General features: G+C 43.1%; 1 protein-coding gene across 5 annotated transcripts in view; it reads right to left on the minus strand.

Moving 5' to 3' along the window:
- The window catches only part of EYA2 (EYA transcriptional coactivator and phosphatase 2), a 261,571-nt gene that overhangs the window by 130,478 nt on the left and 111,375 nt on the right, over positions 1 to 19,718 (minus strand). For 3 of the 5 annotated variants that reach the window (XM_033915077.1, XM_033915074.1, XM_033915076.1), the window contains exon 7: positions 2,308 to 2,364. The exons of the other annotated variants lie outside the window; for them this stretch is intronic. In XM_033915077.1, coding sequence (XP_033770968.1) covers positions 2,308 to 2,364 — 57 coding nt within the window. The remainder of the gene's footprint in view (positions 1 to 2,307; positions 2,365 to 19,718) is intronic. 5 annotated transcript variants of the gene reach the window in all.

Below are 19,718 nucleotides of genomic sequence, written 5' to 3' on the forward strand. Positions count from 1 at the left end.
CTTGTTCATCTTTGTTTTCCATTCCTTTCCTGATAATTCTTAACATTTTATTTGCTTTCTTAGCCGCCATTGAAAACAATGACACCTTGGCCATTTTCCTGGGCATTTCCATAGTTAAGCATGTCCTGAGCTTACGACTCGGTTCCAGTCTCTATATTCTATGTAAAATAGGGCTTATAACATAGCACGAACGTCTGGATTTACAATAATGTTGCCACTTTTTTTTTTTGACTCTGTAGAAAAATCAGTGGTTTGCTGAGAGCAGCTACGTGCTTGATACAGAATATGGATAGATTTGTTCCATTCATAAGAACAAAATATTCATGCTAAAAAAAAAAGAACAGCTTGCACTTTTTTTAAAAAAATTCCATCTCCTGAGCAGTTGCCAAGTCGAGGTCACTTAAGGGCAGGTCTAATTTGTGTGCAAAATTATTTACGTGGTACGAATGGGGAAGGGAGAGGGAGGCATCAAGCCTTAGGTCTCTTGTAAAGGGCCCTTATGTTCAGCACTGAAAAGGCTAATTGAGGGGGAGCATAAGGAAAGTATTGCCCTGGGCTCTGGCCATTCTGTCTGTGAGGCTTCCAGATCATTATACACAAAGTCACAATGGAAGACATATCACATGCTACACAAGTGCACTTTAAGAGAGAAATTGTAATATTAAGATGCCTAGCTTAAACTCCATTTTACTAAAGCTCTTAGGATTAAATTCTATATATGGCACTTGAAAAATTGGCACCAAATTCTCCCCTGCTTAGCGCTGTTCTATAAACAGTGCTTAAAGTTAGGCGCAGTTTACAGAATAACGCTTATAGCCCAGGACCCAGAACTAAATTTACACCAACCGAAACTTGGTGTCAATTCTCGTGGGTTAAATTTAGGAGCGGATCACCCTTATTCTACAACTGTGCATGTAAATATGAGCCCAAAGCGGGTGGGAACACAATTCCATTTCACCCTACCCCCACCCACTTTGTACTAGAGAATGACACAGGGACAAATTTTCCCCCATCCCCGCGGAAACTCATTTTCCCACCCCAGCGAGTTCTTTCCCTGTCCCTGCCCCATTCCTGCAAGCTCCGTCCTCATCTGCACAAGCCTCAAACGCTTTAAACCCCTAAGTAGCAACATTGTAGAGCTCAGATTGTGATGTCATAATGCCTCATTCCACCAATGCCTAAGCTCCGTCCTCATCTGCACAAGCCTCGAATGCTTTAAAATTATTAAGTGTTCAAGGTTGTGTGGTTAAGGCAGAGCTTACAGGAATACGACAGGGACAAAACGTGCGGGGAAGGGGAATAATTTGTCCCCATGTTATTCTCTACTCTGTACTAGTGACCCCTAAGAAATAAGGTAAATACCCAGGGCAGGATTAATTCATCGAGGGCCCCTAGGCACACAAGTACACTGGGCCCCTGCCCCACCCCACCATGCGCCCAGGCGGAAACAAGAAGCTGCGTCAGAGGGAAGCTTTGGGCAAGCAGCACCGCTTGCACAATTAGTTTCCGTTGCCTTTCTTACCCGCGTTGCTTGCTTGTCTTACTTTCCGTCGATGGGGGGGGGGGGGGGGGGGGGGCTGCGTTGCCGATCAATGATGGAGGGGCCCATCGCAGTTTGGAAAAACAATGTTGATGCCATCCTTCATTGGGCCCCCCTGACCATTTCGGGCCCTAGGCACGTGCCTACTTGGCCTATTGGTTAATCTTGCCCTGTAAATACCTAAGCTGGTGAAGGTCTCCAAGTCCCACCAGCTGGAAGAGGTCCTCTGGTGGCCAGAAAAGGTCATTCTTTTACTTGCTGGAGCCAGTGGGACTGCCAATGCAGTGCTGCTGCGCTGGCCTCTCCTTTTCTGCACACCGCTCAGTTTTCATGCATGCGCATAAACCAAGTATGAATGGGGGGGGGGGGGGGGGAGGGGGGACAGCATGTGACGACAACCCATGGACACTGCCACTGGCTGCAGCAAGTAGGGGAATGACCTGTTCTGGCTGCCAAATGACCTCTTCCAGTTGCCGGGGCTAGAAGATCCCTGCCAGCTATAACAGAGATACCAGAATTTGGGATGGGCCTGAGCCCAAACCGGCTGGGCCACCCAAGGCTATGCTAGTGCTTACTAGTATTGTATAACATATCCTAGGCATATGGGTTCCTTATTATCTGTGTGCCCCCTGCTGTTACCAAATGCCACTGAATTACTATCTATCTATCTATATATTACACATATATACAATTTATATTAAACAATTTATCTTATACATACACATATATCTATATCTATCTATTTATTTATTTTAAAGATTTCTTACCTGCACTATCTTCACATTCTTGGCGAGTTAACAAACGTACATAGTCAAAATTAGGACCTATTAGACAATACAACATAAAATCCTTTACAATTACTAATCTAAAATCTACCGTTATATTGCCATATAACTCTGTTAGTCATTGGACCTCTAATATTCAAATGCTGGAGAGAACAGCACTGTGTTTCATTCCCTCTGGTTTTAAGACAGGTTTGGACAAGTTCCTGGAGGAAAAGTCCATAGTCTACTCTGTTATTGACAAAGACAAGGGGGAAGCCACTGCTTGCCCTGTATCAGTAGCATGGAATATTGCTACTCCTTGGGTTTTGACCAGGTACTAGTGAATTGGATTGGCCACCGTGAGAACAGGCTACTGGGCTTGATGGACCATTGGTCTGACCCAGTACGGCTATTCTTATGTTCTTATGTGAGCCAAGTATAGGACAATGAAGCCATTGTAACATCACTGATGAGGTTGGCTCTGAGGCACTGTGGAATGAGGCATTATGATATCACAGTCTCAGCTCTGGAATGTTGTTTTCATTGGGATTCCAGAATCTGGCTATTCTTTGAAATGCTGGAATGTTGCTACTCCTTGGGTTTTGGCCAGGTACTAGGGACCTGGATTGGCCACTGTGAGAACGGGCTTCTGGGCTTGATGGAGGACCAAGTAAGGCTATTCTTATGTTCTCTTACATTTCTCCACACTTCGCAGAGATCTCAACTTCAAAGACAATGCATACAACATTGAAACTAGAAGATTGGTATTCTTCTAATCTAATACATATATAACTTTATACTTATAACTTAAGTCATATGAGGTCTGACAATTAAGTTCGCAAACTTGTCTCTGTGCGCTTACGTTGGCAGCACTGTACAAACAATGTTGGAATATCAGCGTCTCACAGCTGTGTTCATGTTGACCTGTGGTGGTGTTTTGAAGAGTGGCGTTCATTCTTGTTTTTGTGTGCCAGCGCAAGAATATCAGAGCTTGAATTAGAGCAACGAAGAAACATTAAATTTCTTGTTAAACTTGGTAAGAGTGGAAGCGAAATCAGGGACATATTAGTCCAAGCTTATGGGGATAATGTCATGAAGAAAACAGCAGTGTGCAAATGGATTAAACGTTTTTCTGAGGGGAGAGAAAGCGTCACAGATAAGGTCAGGGAGACCAGTAATGAGCAGGATGGAAACATTGCAAAAATTCATTGAGTTGTGCGTCAAAATTGTCGGCCGACTGTGAGAAGCATAGCAGACCAATCGATAGAAAAACAGGAAAATCTTGGCATAAGAAAGGTGTGTACAAAAATGGTCCTGAAGGAGCTCACCGATGAAGCAAAGGAGAGTCAAAGTTTGCCAAGACCTTTTGGAGAGGCAAGACGATGTTTGGGAGCCGTGTTATCACTGGTGATGAAACATGGCTGTACCGATATGACCCTGAAACAAAGCGTCAAAGTGCACAATGGAAGTCAGCTAATTCTCCATCACCAAAAAAGTTTGCCAGTCCACATAAAGAGTCAAAATGATGCTGCTAACTTTTGGGGGGATAAAAGAGGGATTGTTCATTATGAATTTGTACCAACTGGACAAACAATTAACCAAGTTTACTATTCGGAAGTGCTGAAAAGGCTGCGTGAAAAAGTTAGATGATAACGACCCGGACTTTCCGCCAACAACTCATAGCTCTTTCATCACAACATTGCACCAGCTCACACGGCACTGTCTGAGAGGGCATTTTTAGCCAGAAAACTAATAACTGTATTGGGACACCCTCCCTACTCACCTGATTTGGCCCCCGGTGAAATACTGAAAGGAAGACATTTTGATGACATTCAGGACATCAAGGGTAATACGATGACAGATCTGATGGGCATTCCAGAATGAGAGTTCCAGAATTGCTTTGAAGGGTGGACCAGGCGTTGGCGTCAGTGCATAGCTTCCCAAGGTGAGTACTTCGAGGGTGACCGTAATGATATTCAGCAATGAGGTATGCAGCACTTTTTCTAGGAGGAGTTCACAAACTTAATTGTTAGATCTCATATAACTAATCCGTGCTCTTTTTATATTCAGCCTTGAACACAAGATACTGAGTCGGAATCTTGTGCTGTGTGATATGCCCCTCCGCTCATGTATGTTCAGTAAAAACATACATACAATTTCTAAAGCAGATGGAATTTTTAGAACCAGAACCTCAGAACACCACTCCAGGCTCACTTAACTCACAGCCTTAAGCTTGACGTGTCCGTTCCTCACTGGTTCTTTTATTAAAGTGTAAAGTTTTATATATAAATACTTCAATAGCTTATAATAATTTTAAATGCTTAGATAGCTGAAATCATAAAGCTTATTTATTCATATGCTGTACTTAGGTTAGTAAAGCAAATCGAGATTATCTTGCCGACATGTTTCGCCGGAGCTTTTTCAAAGGCATAATCCTTTTTAGTTCTCCCACCAACTTTCCAGACCACTTTCGTTTCTCAAAGTTAAATAGTGCCACCCAATACTGTGTGATATGCCCCTGGCACCCCCTACCTCACCTACTATGCTGTCACCAAGAAGGAGGAGACAATGGACGGAGAACAATTTTGTAATGTAATGTAATTTATTTCTTATATACTGCTACATCCGTTAGGTTCTAAGCGGTTTACAGAAAATATACATTAAGATTAGAAATAAGAAAGGTACTTGAAAAATTCCCTTACTGTCCCGAAGGCTCACAATCTAACTAAAGTACCTGGAGGGTAATAGAGAAGTGAAAAGTAGAGTTAGAGGAAAAATAAAAATAAAATAAACATTTTAACAAGACAGCATTGATCTAAATACTTTGGAATGTAGAAGAGAGGAGAGAAAGGAATAGAAGCACCTTGCACCCTGTGTATCATTCACAAACACACACAAAAATGACATCAATAGACCAGAGCATATTCGGACATCTGATATGTTACTAATAAAAACCGCCTAATATTTTCAGCAAGATAACTTTTTTCTTCAAATCTTCCAAGCAAAATTTTATTTACAAGTTAGAAAACGTGAGTGACTTTTTACAATCTTTTCTTTGGTATATATGCGTAACACAGCTTTGCGATCAGAAGGTGGCATGAGATTATTAGTGAATACTGAGGTAAGTGTGAGATATGTAGATACGAAATCTAAGATGTTTTCATTGGCTGGAGTGTCCCTTTGGAATAAGTTGTCAGGACATCTAAGATTATGCACTGACCGCTTTAGATTTAAGAAACTGTTGAAAATTAAGCCGTTAGTGGGTGCGTATTTGTAGAGCCATAGCAACCTATACTACACTTCTCCCTCCGTATTTGCAGTTTCACCATTCGCGGTTTCGATTATTCACGGTTTTTAGCTTGCTGGTTTCTCCCCCCCCCTCCCCCACCAATTATGTCAACTTGCATAGAGAAATCGCTGATTCCAAGTGTTTACAGAGAAAATCGCCGATTCCCAGCACTTTCTTCACTGTGTTTTGCCTCTCCTTCAGGAACAGACCAGGTCTCCCACCATATTATTTGCGGTTTCACTCTATTCACGATGGTTTTTAATAGAAAACAACGAATAACATATGAAAAAGTTATTCGCGTTTTTTCTGTATTTGCGGTTCTGTTAATCCCCTATCACAGCGAATACGGAGGGAGAAGTGTACGTATATTATGTTTTGTGGAATAAGTAGTTTCTGTTTTGGTTTGGGCGTCTGAGTCTACAAGTAGACCGATTACTAATTGCCTCTGCTATAAATTGTTTGTTTGGAGGGAGTGGTATTTAGTTATTTTAGACAGGAATGAATGGAATTGTAAATTTCTGTTTTGTGCTCATAATTATGTATGTTTATTGTATGGAAACCGCTTTGTTTAGAGGCGGCATATACATTTTTAAAAATAAACTTCAACTCTAAAAGCATTTTTTTTTTTTCTGAAACCTTGTAACAAAATGTTCTATCCTTGCCACCGAGGTTAAAAGTTCGAGTTTTAAGAGCCCCCTAGGGGTCCATCTTAAAAACAAGTCCAATGATTTTCAGCTGCTGTGGGCTGTCATTCTGAGGGACGCAGCGGAGGCATGACGGAGAAAGAGCCCCGACTTGAATTAGGTGCCGTGAAGCAGAAGAGGAACTTCTGGGTCTGACTGGCATAAAAACCAAGGCCCGTTCACCTCGAGAGAAAAGGGCTTCCTTAGGTTCAGGTGCAATGTGTCGTGGCGTGGGAAAGCGAGAAAGGTTTTCAAACCGGTAGAGCCTTGCCTCACAGCAGCATTCAGACGATCAAAGAAAAGTAAACAAAGTCTCGAAGCGAGCACAAAGATGTTGAAATGCCAGCAATTCTGTGTAGACAAGTAGCGGCAAAACATTTGTGTACTATGAAGGAAGTTAGCCCTCTAGAGCAGTGGTTCCCAAACCTGTCCTGGAGGATCACCAGGCCAATCGGGTTTTCAGGCTAGCCCTAATGAATATGCATGGAGCAGGTTTGCTTGCCTGTCACTTCCATTATGTGCAAATCTCTCTCATGCATATTCATTAGGACTAGCCTGAAAACCCGATTGGCCTGGTGGTCCTCCAGGACAGGGTTGGGAACCACTGCTCTAGAGCGCTAATTTTGTGAGATGTTTTGGGGTAGATCCTGAATAGCATTCTGTTCTAAAAAATTCACGGTGAAAGACAACTTTCTGCAAATTTACCAACGGCTAATGACTTTCTTGTACAATTTAATGGCATTATCATAAACGATGATCCTGATTGTGTTGATAATGCAGACGAAATCACTTCCCAGTAAATCTCTAGTTAGTTGTAAGGAGCAATTGGCTCCTGGGTTTGAGTCCTCCAAACAATGTGTCACATTGTTGGTGGAGGGGAAATGTAACCCTAAGTTATAAGTTGGAGTTATCGCTTTCAAAAATGTACATATGCTATAACTGTTAACACAAAGTCAAAACAAAGCCTAGATGAATTGTGACATTTTCCTCGACTGGTATGACAACTGCTTCATTTTATTGTTGGACAATGTGCCGTCACATCCTACGGCTACAAGCTTAGAGCGAGAGGAAGGCAAATTCAAAGAGCTCCTTTTACGAAGTTGCGTTAGGGCATTAACACACGGAGTAGCGCACGCTACAAAGCCACGCGCAATTATAAAAAATATAATTGTGGAACATGTAGACAAACACAATTCAATGTGGGTTCAGCGAAGGGAGGTCTCGCCTCACCAATCTGCTTGATTTTTTTGGAGGCATGAATAAATATAATAATAATAACTTTATTCTTCTATACCGCCATAATCTTGCGACTTCTAGGCGGTTTACATTCAAGAGAGCTGGACATTCAGCGAGTTACAATATGCAGATAGTCAGAGGAAAATACAGAGTACAGGAATTTTAAGAAAGCGAAAAGATAAAATATACAGTTTGCTAAGAAATTTCCGAAGGACCTGTTTGGAAAAGGTCACGAATTACAAACATACAGTGAAAATTACAATATACAGTTTGTTAAGAATTTTTTAGAAGGGACATATTAGATGAAAGGTCCCGAATTACAAAATACAGTTTGATTAGAAATTCAGAGGTGGCCTATTGGGAAAAAACGAAACAAGAAAAAAAGTGTTCGGGGAAGATTTTTGTTTAGGTGATATATCTATCGAATAAGGTAGTTTTTATGAGTTTTCTAAAAGCATTGTACGTCAGTCTAGCTTTATTAATGTGGATAAAGGTGATGTGGTGTATCTAGGTAGTGGTGTATCTGAGATAGTTCAAGATAAACTACAAAAAGGCGATATATAAGTCCCAATCCCTTTCCCTGTTTAAAAAAAAAAAATTATAATAGGAGGCTTAATTTGAGAGTTTTTAATTTCCCCAAATCTGTCCTTTCTCCGTTGGATTTCTTAAAAAAAAATGTAATTGAAATTTTGTCTATGCCTGTTCAGGCTATTCCTCCTATTAATAAAATATATTATTTGCCACTGCGAAAGATTAATGAAGGGCAGGATTTGAGCGATGTTTCAGCTCGACTTCAAGAACAAGGTCAAGAACATGTTAATCCTTTGGAGGACATTTCAAATATCTTGGAGGCTTCACTCACAGAGGTGGTAGAAAGAGCAACCCTGCTCATTTCCTTTGTAGATGAGCAAGACTTAAATGCAACTTTGAAACTGTTTTCGTAACTCTCAGAAACTCTTCTGTGGTCAAAAAATTTGGATATATCCAGATGTTGCGAAAGTGACAGGATAGACGAAAAGAATTCATTGTATTGAAAAAAGAGGTAAAGAAGCTAGGGGACTCTTTCTTACTAGCGTATCCATGTAAATGTGTGGTGCGGTATTTAGGTAACAAGTATATATTTCTTGCATCAGATCAGCTGAGATTACATTACATTAGTGATTTCTATTCTGCCATTACCTTGCGGTTCAAGGCGGATTACAAAAGAAGATATCTGGCGATTTCCAGGAGAGATAAAGAGTAGAGCTGGTTGCTTCGGGGAATTGGGAAGGTTCTTGCGGTATTAGTTCATTTTCAGGGATTTCTTGAAAAGTAGTGTCTTTATTTCTTTTCTGAACGTTTTGTAGTCTGGGGTCGTTAGCAGTAGATTGGAGATTTGGTTGTCTAGTTTTGCTGCTTGTGGTGGCTAGGAGGCCATCCTACAGTTTTTTCCATTTAACTTCTTTGATTGGAGGGTGCATAAATGGGGTTTGGGTTTTCCTATGTCTAGTTGAAGTAGTTTGGATAAGGCGGTTATTTAGGTAGGTCGCCGTTTATAGTTTTAAATAGTAGACAGTAAAATTTGAACAGTATTCTTGAGACATCAAACGAAAAAAAACTATACGATGACCTTCTAGCCACACAAGCAGCAAAACTAGACTACCAACTCTCCAATTTACTGATAACGACCCCAGACTACAAATCGTTCAGAAAAGAAATAAAAACCATGCTATTCAAGAAATCTTTGAAGACAAACTAACACCGCAAGACTCATCCCAATTCTCTGAAGCAACTCGCTCTTCTCTTCAACTCCTGGAAATGGCCAGATAACTTCTTTTGTAATCCGCCTTGAATCGCAAGGTATTGGCGGAATAGAAACCACTAATGTAATGTAATGTAATTGGAAGCCAGCGTGAGTTGAGATATGCCTCTGTGATGTGGTCGTGTTTCCTCAATGAATAGATAAGTCTCAGTGCTGTGTTTTGGATTGTTTGTAGTTGTTTTGTCATTGTTGCTGGGCAGGGGAGGTAGAGAATGTTGCAATAGTCTAAAACAGTGTTTTTCAACCTTTTTACACCTATGGACCGGCAGAAATAAAAGAATTATTCTGTGGACCGGCATTAGTCCGTGGACCGGCGGTTGAAGAACACTGGGCTAAATCGTTGGCCAGATCCCAATCTCCACCCCAGACCCCAGACCCATAATAGTACTTATTGCACCTTGCAAGTCCCATGCCTCATCTGGAAGCCTTTCCTCTGACGTTGCAACATCAGAGAGAAGGCTTACGGTTCAGGCGCAGGATGCCCGTAGAAGCCGCTGCCCGTGGCTTTGTGCACTGAATCAGTTAGGAAGAGGGAGCTGGCTCGAAGATAACGCCGCATCGATCGCACCGTGGACCGGCGGTTGAAGAACACTGTTTTGGGCCTGATGCACGTGCTGGCCCTGTGGACCGGCAGGAAATTTCTGTGGACCGGCACTGGTCCGTGGATCGGTGGTTGAAGAACACTGGTCTAAAAGACCTAGGACTAGTGATTGTACTAAGAGCCGGAATTGTGTTTTATCGAAGAATTTTCAATCTTGTCTTAGGTTTCTCATAACTGCAAATGATTTCTGTATTATTTTATTGATTTGAATGATAGTTATTATAGAAATAGGAACGAGTTAGTCAAATAATAGCCTTTGCCTTTTGTACGATTTCTTTGATCGATTTCTCCTGAGTATAGACCCCCTTCTCTGAAAATGTGATCTAAGGAAGATTATTTAATTCTTAGGGCCTGTTTTACAAAGCCGCACGGCAACAGCCCCGAAGCCCTTTATATCTCTATGGGCTTCGGAGCTGTTACCACTCGGCTTTGTAAAACAGGCCCTTAGTTAACTTGATTTCTTGGAAATGTATTACTGTCTGTGTTTCTGAAGCAAGTGTCGTTACTTGTATTATAAAATTAACCCCCTCACCCCCCCAAAAAAAAAGAAAAAAACCCTGTGAGAATTCAATGCCTTAAAATCTCTTACACCTCTCATTTATTCATTCAATTTTCTCTACTGCTTTCCCAGGGGAACTGAGAACGGTTTACATGAATGCATTCAGGTACTCAAGCATTTTCCCTCGTCTGTGTACCTGGGGCAATAGGGGGATTAAGTGACTTGCTCAGGGTCACAAGGAGCAGCGTGGATTTGAGCAAGGGTGTTGAGGCTATAGCACACCTTCCCTCATCTGTCATGCGCTCTCATCATCAGATTCCAAAGAATTCTTCCTTCCCCCCACTCCGTGCAGAGAAAATCCATACTGATATTTTCCTCCCTCAGAAGGCTTCTACCCCTTCTCCATAGCACCGGTTGTCACAGAGGAGGAAAAATTATATATTTTCTGACCACCTGTTCTAGTCACACACACGTGTCATCATCAAAAACTTGACAGAAAAAAAAATCTCACAGATCAAAACGTCAGTCTGATTAACATAGAAATTATATTTGATCAAAACATAATTTATACGCCTGTATATCATCAATAGTGGTTTCTAGTTATTAGTTTTGAAAAGCAGGCAGGCCTACACTGATACCAAAGCGGCCCATGTTAAGACCCTGTGAACAGTAGCACCAGTTGTTGCATGAGTTAAGGCTGAAACCTGGCTATTTCTATTTTTTTCTCTATGTGTATCGCTTAGCATGGAAGCCTGAATATAACCGGCTTCCAACGGGACAAAACCCTTCCAGCTGTTGCAGCAAGTGCGCAGCTCGTTAAGTGGCGCATTTCTTACGAGCAGCGAGAAACATTCCAGTTCAACCTCCGTGCTAACATACAGTGGCAGATGCAGGAAAACATTTCTGGGAGAATGCCCATCCTGTTCTATTTCCGCATCTCCAGCTCCTGCCTACCCTGTTAGGTTGTAGCAAAAGGACTGAAGTTCATGACCCGTTGGCCATCCCCAATTTTTTTTTTTTTAAACTAAGACTCTACATAGTGCGACAGCTGTAGTTCTATTTCTTCCACTTGAAAATTAGCGCTGTGAGGAGCAAACTGCATTAAGGGTGGTGTCCTATAAAAGAACTGGAATAGACTGTCTCTCTCTTTGGAAGCTGGGTCATTCAGAAACTGCTGTGGCTAGTGCGGCTCTTTTGGCAGAGAAAGCCAGGTGTCTAAATGCACCGATGCTTACCGAGAGGCGATTCAGACTAGGGGGCACGCAATGAAATGACAGGGAAATATTTTTAAAACCAATAGGAGGAAATATTTTTTCACTCAGAGAATAGTCAATCTCTGGAACCCGCATTGCCAGAGGTTGTGGCAAGAGCGGATAGCGTAGCTGGTTTTAAGAAAAGTTTGGACAAATTCCTGGAGGAAAAGTCCATAGTCTGTTATTGAGACAGACATGGGGGAAGCCACTGCTTGCCCTGGAACGGTAGCATGGAATGTTGCGACTCTGGGGATTCCGGAATCTTGCTACTCTGGGGATTCTGCATGGAATGTTGCTACTCCTTGGGTTTTGGCCAGGCACTAGTGATCTGAATTGGCCACCGTGAGAACGGGCTACTGGGCTTGATGGACCGTTGGCCTGACCCAGTCAGGCTATTCTTATGTTCAGATGTGGAAGACAGGCATCCAACTGGGGCACTATGTTGAACAGATATTTTCTACATCCCAGTTCAGACACACAGAGGAGGAGGAAAAGCAGACATGAACTGGTGAATCTGTCCCACAGTGACAGGGAATTCCACTCTGGTCTTTCCTCTCTGCATCTGTGGAGGGGCCTCGCTTTTTCCTGTTCTCCCTCATCCCGCAGTGGGCCTGCTCGTCCTACCAACTCCAAATGTGCATTGTCCCAGCTCTTTCTCCCTCTCCTCCCCCACCCCCATGGTCTCTGTACTTCCACCTCTCCCTGCAGCAGAACATTGGTATCATGAGCACCATTAAGAACATAAAACATGCCCATGTTGGGGGGCGTAACATCTTGTCTCCTATATTGGCTTATACAAGTCCTAAGTACACAGCAGGATGTCAGAGAGCAGAATCATTCCTTGTGGCTCATTCCTGGGGGGATAATGGTGGTTTTCACCTCTTCTAGCAGGCAAATGATTGTTTATGGATGTTTCTTTTCCCGAAATGTGCCCAAACCCGTTTTAAATCCAACTGTGCTAGTTGCTTGACCACATCCTCTGGAAGGAAATTCCATGGCTAAACTGTGTATTGACTGGAAAAAAGTACTCTCTCAAAAATGTGTTAAACCTGATACTAGGAAGTTTCAAGGAGTGTTCTAGTCTTTTAAAAGAACCAGGACACTCCTTGAAACTTACTAGTATCAGTTTTAATACAAAGATGAGGACTCCTTCTACCCTCTGAAACGGTAAATAACTATCTCCTATTTACTTGCTCCACACCCTTCCTGATTTTGGAAACCTCTTTTGTATCACCTCTCAGCTATCTCTTCTCCAGGGGAAGAGTTCCTAATCTGATTAATTTTTCTTCAAAATGCAGCCGCTTCCCGCTCCCCACCCTTTTATTAAACCGTTCTTCTCTACCACCTCTGAAGGGGTAGATTTACTAACCGCCTTTCCGTGTCCGATCCGTGCCCGACAGCATGCAGGCCGACAAATTCACTAAAGGCCTGCATGCAAATGGGGGCGATTGTGAGCACGCCCCCCCCCCCCACCCACCGCACTTATCGCTGGAGAGCATGCGTAGACCATCTTCCTAAACTGTAGATGATCTGCGCATGCGCTGGTGGTCCTTCGTGCTCGGTGATTTTTTTTTCTTTTTTTAAACTACTTTTTTAACTTTGCGAGCCCGTGGTTCTAACCCGCTTTAAACCCGCGGGTTAAAACCAAACGGGCTCACACTGCGGGGAAAAAGTGGGCGAGTCGGGGCTGAGCAGGGCTGGAGAGTCGGGGCAGAGAGCTGAGAGCAGGGCGGCCAGAGCAGGAGAATCGGGGCAGAGAGCAGGGTTTTAGCACAAGCGACTGGTCCTCACCCGTCGCTAGTTTTTTGATTGGCCAGCCAGTTGGTAAGTTTAGTGAATCGCGTCCTTCCTGCTTTGCATGCCGATTACCCTCATTTGCATGCACGGTTCGGGATCGGCTTCAGAGGAGAGGTTAGTGAATTGGGTCGGAGGGAAATCAGGTCGCAAAGGGCTCGCAAACTGATCGGTTTCCTTAGTGAATCTAGCCCGTAGTCCTTATTTGGCTCCATGTGCTTCTTTGAAGAGAAAACGTTGAAATGGAAACTTTCTGTGTTCTTTAGAAGGATGGACAGGGGTGAAGAAATAAACCCTAAAGAAGATCAAGAGAGAGAGATCGAGAGAGAGCGAGCAGGCAAAGAATCTGAGGGGGAGGGGATAGAGTGAAGCAGGAAACCCGAAATGAAGGATTTGAGTACCACCATATATTTCTCTCATTTTGGTGTCAGGTCAAAAGCGCGCCTGGACAAAGGCGCGCGCAGACAATTGAGCGCAGCGTGGAGGTGCGCGCCGCAGAAAATTACAGTTTTTACGGCTCCGACGGGGGGGGGGCGTGTGGGGGGAACCCCCCCACTTTACTTAGTAGAGATCGCACCGCATTGTGGGGGGGTGGGGGGTTGTAACCCCCACATTTTTATGAAAACTTCACTTTTTCTCTGTTTTTAGGGAAAAAGTTAAGTTTACAGTAAAATGTGGAGGGTTACAACCCCCAAACCCCCCACAACGCCGGCGCGATCTCTATTAAGTAAACTGGGGGGACTCCCCAACAAAACCCCCCGTCGGAGCCCCTAAAAACTGTAATTTTCTTTGGCGCGCACCTCCGTCTTGCGCTCAGTTGTCGGCGCGCGCCTTTGTCTTTCGCGGGGTTGTCTATGAACCCTCATTTTTACCTCAAAGTGTTGTAGCTTTTCTTTTTTTATATACACAAATCAAGGAAGTATTGCAGAAATACATGGCTCAGTATTACTTTTTCAGCCTAGCTGGTATTTCTGTAGGGGTAATACAGACTACCTCAACAGGTAGTTGTAAATATATTAAGGAATTATATTTCCATGGTGAGAGTTTGATCTAAATTGATTGCTTCATGAATGCAGAATCCTTCCCCCCCCCTCCCAGTTTCTGCAGTGTTAATTCTTTTTTCCTCTGTTCTTTTTGGCACTCAGCTCACGTTTCTCACTGACCATATCCTAGTGGATTCTCCTGTTATTGGAGAGGAAGCTCAAGCTTTACAGGAAAACAAATCTTACCCTAGAATTCCCCTTAATCTTGGTATAAACAGGGACAATTTGTTCACAAAGGAAGCTGTAAATATAGGAATTACACTTGTGTCTAGCATCTGCAGTGTTTCTTTGGGAATTTTTGAATATATCTAACCAAGATTCATGCCGATATTAATAACTCTGTAACCCCACCACAGAGCTCCGTGTATTTCAGTATAGAGTCTATGTATTGTAACTCCTTACAACTCCTTTTGGTAACATCTCTACAGAAGTTAAAGAATCATAACACCTTATCATAACAGCTCATGAATTATAGCGCCTTTGCAGAGGCTCATGTAGACCGCTCTTAATTGACTCCCCCGTCATTAGTAGCAGTATAGAAGTTCTCAATAATCTTTTGATTGGTTGGTTTGTTGATTGACCTGGAAATTACACCCTACAATGATCCACCTGGTGAGGGAGTGGGGGAGGACATATGTGAGGGGAAAAAAATACTCTCCAGGTAGCCATAAATGAAGACTAATGATAATTGGATCTTCGGCCTAGTTCTGACCAAGATGAAAGCCCAAAAGGGGTGGAAGTACTGGGTTGAACCCCTCCCTCCCCCCAAAAAAATAGTAGACCATACTTCAGAGTGTGCATATAATCAGATTTTGAGGAGTCCTTGGTCCCTGGCTAAAGATTTTTGATTCTTGCATTTGTACAAACTGCTTGAACTGGAGCCATATTCAAGCCATTGGTGAATTCCAGCTCTTATAAGGATATAGGACTCGGCGTTCCAAACCATTTAACTGGGCAGGAGAGGCTTCCAACCGGTTAAACGGTGCTAATTGGCCTCATGGCAGTTAACCGGGAAATTCTGTCATATATTGGCTCTGACTGTCGTGGCACTGTCTGGTTAGTGCTGGGGCGGTCCATGGGTTAAGTTTGGGCAGAACCGATACTCAACATGTCAGCAGTGATACTCAAGTCTCCTAACCTGTTAAGTTAGGAAAGCAAAAGGGTTGCCTAGCAACCCAACTGCACACTGGTCTGAATATCAGCTGGCAAATGGCTAGCTTCTGGGTGGCCTCTGTAATCAAGATTTTCATTGTTGGTACCCAGACATGGCCCAGCACTGCATACCTACGCATGGCCTTTGATATCTCTGAATACCATACTAGAACAGAGACTAATGAAGGCCGATAAAGACCATATGTCCTACCTATACTATCCTTTCCTCTTCTTTAGAGATTCTATTTAGTTGTTCCAAGACTTCTCGAATTCAGATATTGCCTTTGACTCTACCACCACCACTGGGAGGCTGTTCCATGAATTCACCTCTCTTTCTGTGAAGAAATATTTCCCGAGGTTGCTTCTGAGTCTGACCCTTTCACCATCTTATGCCCCCCTCATTCCAAAGCTTCCTTTCAATTATAGACTCACCTTCTGTGCATTTATCAGAGCTCTGGAGTCAGAGTCAGTGAAAATGTGCCAACTCCGACTCTTAATAGAGTTAAATTGTATGTCAAGCAAATATTATAATGCTTAAATTTCTTATTTCACAGAAAATAACTTTATTAACCCATTTTTTCAGGACATGTTTTACTTTTAGAATATATTTTGATATCAAGTTCTTTGATGATTACAAAATGTAATATATTTTATGATATTTATATTACTGAAAGTGGTACCTTGAGAATGACGGCCACGGCGCTGAACTTCCGAAAGGGAAATTACGAAGGGATGTGACTCATGGTGGGGAAGAAGATTAAGAAGAGGATAAGCACTGTAAAAACGCTAGAGCAAGCTTGGTCCCTTTTTAAAGACACAGTCACCGAGGTGCAAAATCTACATATACCGCGTATCAACAAAGGATCCAAGAGGAAAAAGAACAAAGAACCAGCGTGGCTCACTGTAGAGGTGAAGGAAGAACACTTCATTTAAGGAATGGAAAAGGTGAAAAACAGACGAAAACTGGAATAAGCACAAACAACATCAACGCAGGTGCCACAAGGCAGTGAAAGGGGCCAAAAGAGACTACGAGGAAAAAATAGCCAAGGAGGCGAAAAACTTCAAGCCGTTCTTTCGATATATTAAGGGGAGACGACCCACAAAGGAAGCGGTGGGGCCATTGGATGACCGTGGAATAAAAGGAGTGCCAAAGGAAGATAAAGAAATCGCCGACAAACTGAACACATTTTTTGCGTCTGTATTTACCGAAGATGAACACAGCATACTCACCAGGCTATATGCTGGAAACGAAGAAGAGAAACTGACAGGATTGACAGTTAGTCTAGATGAGGTATGCAGGCAGATTGATAGACTAAAGAGCGATAAATCCCCAGGACCGGATGCCATCCATCTGAAGGTCATCAAGGAACTGAAAGGGACCATAGCTGAACTGCTTCAAATTGAGAAAGATTCCAGAGGACTGGAAGGTGGCGAATGTTACGCCAATCTTCAAGAAAGGTTCGAGGGGGGGATCCGTGTAACTACAGACCGGTGAGTTTGACCTCGGTACCGGGAAAGATGGTAGAGGCGCTGATAAAGGACTGCATCATTGATCACCTTGACGGACACGGTCTGATGAGGATCAGCCAGCACGGTTTCAGCAAAGGCAGATCTTGTTTGACAAACTTGCTGCACTTCTTTGAGGGAGTAAACAGGCAGATAGACAAGGGCGACCCGGTCGACATTGTATATCTGGATTTTCAGAAGGCGTTTGACAAGGTTCCGCATGAACGACTACTTCGGAAAATTGCGAGCCATGGATTAAAAACTGGCTGGAGTATAGGAAACAGAGAGTGGGGGTAAATGGACAATACTCGGACTGGAAGAGCGTTACCAGTGGGGTGCCGCAGGGCTTGGTGCTTGGACCCGTGCTCTTCAACATCTTTATAAACGATCTGGACATAGGTACGACGAGTAAGGTGATTAAATTTGCAGACAATATGAAGTTATTCAGAGTAGTGAAGACGCAGGAGGATTGCAAAGATCTGCAACGTGACATAATCAGGCTCGAGAAATGGGCATCGACATTGCAGATGAGGTTCAATATAGATAAATGTAAAGTGATGCATGTCGGTAACAAAAATCTCATGCACGAATACAGGATGTCCGGGGCGGTACTTAGAGAGACCGCCCAGGAAAGAGACTTGGGAGTTCTGATCGACAAGTCGATAAAGCCATCCGCACAATGGGTGGTCACGGCGAAAAGGGTGAACAGAATGCTAGGAACGATAAAGAAGGGGATCATAAACAGATTGGAGAAGGTTATCATACAGCTGTACCAGACCATGGTAAGCCCTCATCTGGAGTACTGCGTCCAGCACTGGTCGCTGTACATGAAGAAGGACATGCTACTACTCGAAAGGGTCCAGAGAAGAGCGACCAAAATGGTTAAAGGGCTGGAGGAGTTGCTGTACAGTGAGAGATTGGAGAAACTGGGCCTCTTCTCCCTCGAACAGAGGAGATTGAGAGGGGACATGATCGAAACATTCAAGGTACTGAAGGGAATAGACTTAGTAGATAAGGACAGGTTGTTCACCCTCTCCAAGGTAGGGAGAACGAGAGGGAACTCTCTAAAGTTAAAAGGGGATAGATTCTGTACAAACGTAAGGAAGTTCTTCTTCACCCAGAGAGTGGTAGAAAACTGGAACGCTCTTCCGGAGTCTGTAATAGGGGAAATCACCCTCCAGGGATTCAAGATGAAGTTAGACAAGTTTCTGCTGAACCGGAACATACGCAGGTAGGGCCAGTCTCAGTTAGGGCGCTGGTCTTTGACCAGAGGGCCGAAGTGTGAGCAGACTGCTGGGCATAATGGACCACTGGTCTGACCCAGCAGCGGCAATTCTTATGTTCTTATGAGATGGGGACAAAGTTTGTCCCTGTCTCCATGAACTGTGATCCCTTTCGCACAAGCCTCAAATAGTTATGATTTTATATTGAAATCATTGTCTTAAAGTATAAAAAGAAACAATATTCTGTATAACTGTCATTTTATAAATCACAAATACAAACCCCCCATCTCCCCCTCAAAAATATTCCCTCCACTATCGAGACAACTGAACAAGCCAAATTACTACAAAATGCTGCATGAAAAATCATGCTAACAGAACACCTCAGTCACACATACAGAACACAAATGCCAAATCCATAATAGCTGCTCAAAAATGATAAACATAAATTAAACCAAAATTCCAAGAAGCCACACCTTGCATGTAGTACAACACCCATATAGATATATAAATAAATGAGTCAGAGTCGAAGTGGAGATACCATAATAAAGGAGTTGGAGGTTTTTTGAACTAACTCCACAACTCTGGCATTTATGCCAAGTACCGTGTTTCCCCCAAAATAAGACCGTGTCTTATATTAATTTTGGCTCCAAAAAACAAATTAGGGCTTATTTCTGGGGGATGTCTTATTTTTTCTTCATGTACAACAATCATCTCTTCCTTCCCCTCCTCCACCCCAATTCTTCCTCTTTCCTTTATTGGCCCCCCCTCCATGTGCAGCATCTTTCCTCCCCTGACACCCATCCCCTTGTGCAGCAGACCCTCCCACCGTGAGACTGACATACCTCCGCTCAGAGGCCTCCAAAAACAGCAGTGATGGCAACTGGTTTTGGAGAACTCAGAGCAGAGGTACGTCAGGTCTCACCAGGGTGGGGATCACTGAATTGACAAGTCTGATTTTTTTTGGGCAAATCGAGCAGTCCTAGTGTCATGGATGGAGTCGAGGAGTGTTGGGAGTCGGGGTAGGGCTTATTTTCGGGGAAACAAGGTAGATATTTAAACATCTCTACCATATTGTCCCTCCCACCTCTCTTCCAAATTATACATAGTCAGATCATTAAGACCATCTCCATAGGCTTTATGACAGACTACTGACCATTTTAGTAGCCGTCCTCTGGACAGACTCCATCTTCTTTATATCTGTTTGAAGGTGCGGTCTTCTTTCAACTATGGTGAATTTTGGGGTGTTCTGTTGCCCTCCTGGGTCATCAACACTCACTTTTGTATGTTGTTTAAAGATGATCATTACCATTGTTAGGCTGGGGGGATGTATTTCT

Source organism: Geotrypetes seraphini, chromosome 11, assembly GCF_902459505.1.
Source record: "Geotrypetes seraphini chromosome 11, aGeoSer1.1, whole genome shotgun sequence".
NCBI classification, from domain to species: Eukaryota; Metazoa; Chordata; class Amphibia; order Gymnophiona; family Dermophiidae; genus Geotrypetes; species Geotrypetes seraphini.